This window comes from Merops nubicus, unplaced genomic scaffold (genome assembly GCF_000691845.1).
Source record: "Merops nubicus isolate BGI_N331 unplaced genomic scaffold, ASM69184v1 scaffold46340, whole genome shotgun sequence".
Taxonomy (NCBI): domain Eukaryota; kingdom Metazoa; phylum Chordata; class Aves; order Coraciiformes; family Meropidae; genus Merops; species Merops nubicus.
In genome coordinates, this window is record NW_008584395.1 from 325 (window position 1) to 1,562 (window position 1,238).

The 1,238-nt window shown below is 59.2% G+C and overlaps 1 protein-coding gene across 1 annotated transcript in view; it reads left to right on the forward strand.

Moving 5' to 3' along the window:
• LOC103776440 (ankyrin-1-like) overlaps positions 1-1,013 on the forward strand; it is a 1,311-nt gene extending 298 nt beyond the window's left edge. The window contains exons 2-4 of the mRNA XM_008943953.1: positions 110-193; positions 465-632; positions 915-1,013. Coding sequence (XP_008942201.1) covers positions 110-193; positions 465-632; positions 915-1,013 — 351 coding nt within the window. The remainder of the gene's footprint in view (positions 1-109; positions 194-464; positions 633-914) is intronic.
• The last annotated feature ends 225 nt before the right edge of the window (positions 1,014-1,238 follow it).

Here is a 1,238-nt window from a genome sequence, read left to right on the forward strand (position 1 = left end):
TTGGGGCAGGGCGGAGGACGGAGGTTGTGGGGCGCGTGTCAGGTGTACCGTTCTGCCTGCAAAGGGGCTCCTCTCCTGAAATGCCCTGATGTCCCTCCTGTCACTGCAGGGGAACGAAGTCCTTCATCTTCCTGGAGAGCAGGTGACTGAGGAGCAGTTCACAGATGAGCAAGGCAACATTATCACCAAGAAGGTGAGTGATCAAGGGCATGGTGTGGGCAAGGGCATGCTGCAGTCTTTCTTCTCTCTGCCCAGCTGTCCTGCTCTTCCCTGTTGCCTGAGGGCCCATACGGGGAACCTGTGCCCCACTGTCTTTGGTTATGGTCACGATGCTTCTCCAGCCAGACCCTGCGCAGGGGATGGAGGCTGCATGCCACGTGTGTTCAGGGTTGGACTGAGCAAGGAGTGAGACATCGTCGTGCTCTGGGGCTGGCTTTGATGCCAGGCTCTGCGGATCTTCACAGGTCATCCGGAAAGTGGTGCATCAGCTAGGCCCTGGTGACACAGATGACAGGCAGGAGCAGGAGGAGCTGATTCTGGAGGGCTCCCTGAAGGACCCCCTAAACCTGGAGACTGAGGATGATCACTTCATGAAATACTCCATCCTGCACCGGGACGGTCTGGGGGCCAAGGTACGGTTTGGCTCATAACCCTGCCCTTCACCCTGCCTGGGGCCAGCAGCACCTCTGCAGGACTTGCAGGCTCTAGGGCTCCACCACCCTCTGTCCTTTCTTCTGCCCTGCGCTCCTCTCCTGTTAGCCCTCTAAGGCTTCCAGGGGCAGCTCTTGCCCACCGCAGCAGTCTTCTTGCTCCGTGTCTTCTGCTAACTGACACTGCTTTTCCCTCTCCTGTCCTCTTCTGTATGTCTGTTCACCTGGGTGATGTCCTGCTTCCTGCCCCTGCGGCTTCCTCAGGAGGAGGTGCGAGTGCGTGGCCCGAAACCAGAGGTCTCCGGGGGCAGGATGGGGGCTCAAATAGTGAAACGAGCCAGCCTGAAAAGGGGGAAGCAGTGACCCCTCAAATGGGCTCGTTTGAGGTAACCCTATCTTTGCTCTTCTTTCCATCCCAGCTCCCCATGCTGCTGCCTGCACTGAGCTGCTGGTCATGCACATCCTCCTGGGGAAAGTGTGACAGGGCTGTGCCCAGCTCTTGGCAGGCAGAGAGGGGCTGCTGTGCTACCCCAAAATACGGAGGGTGTGCGGCAGTGTGCTCGTGCTGCTGACCCGCTCCTGGCCCCG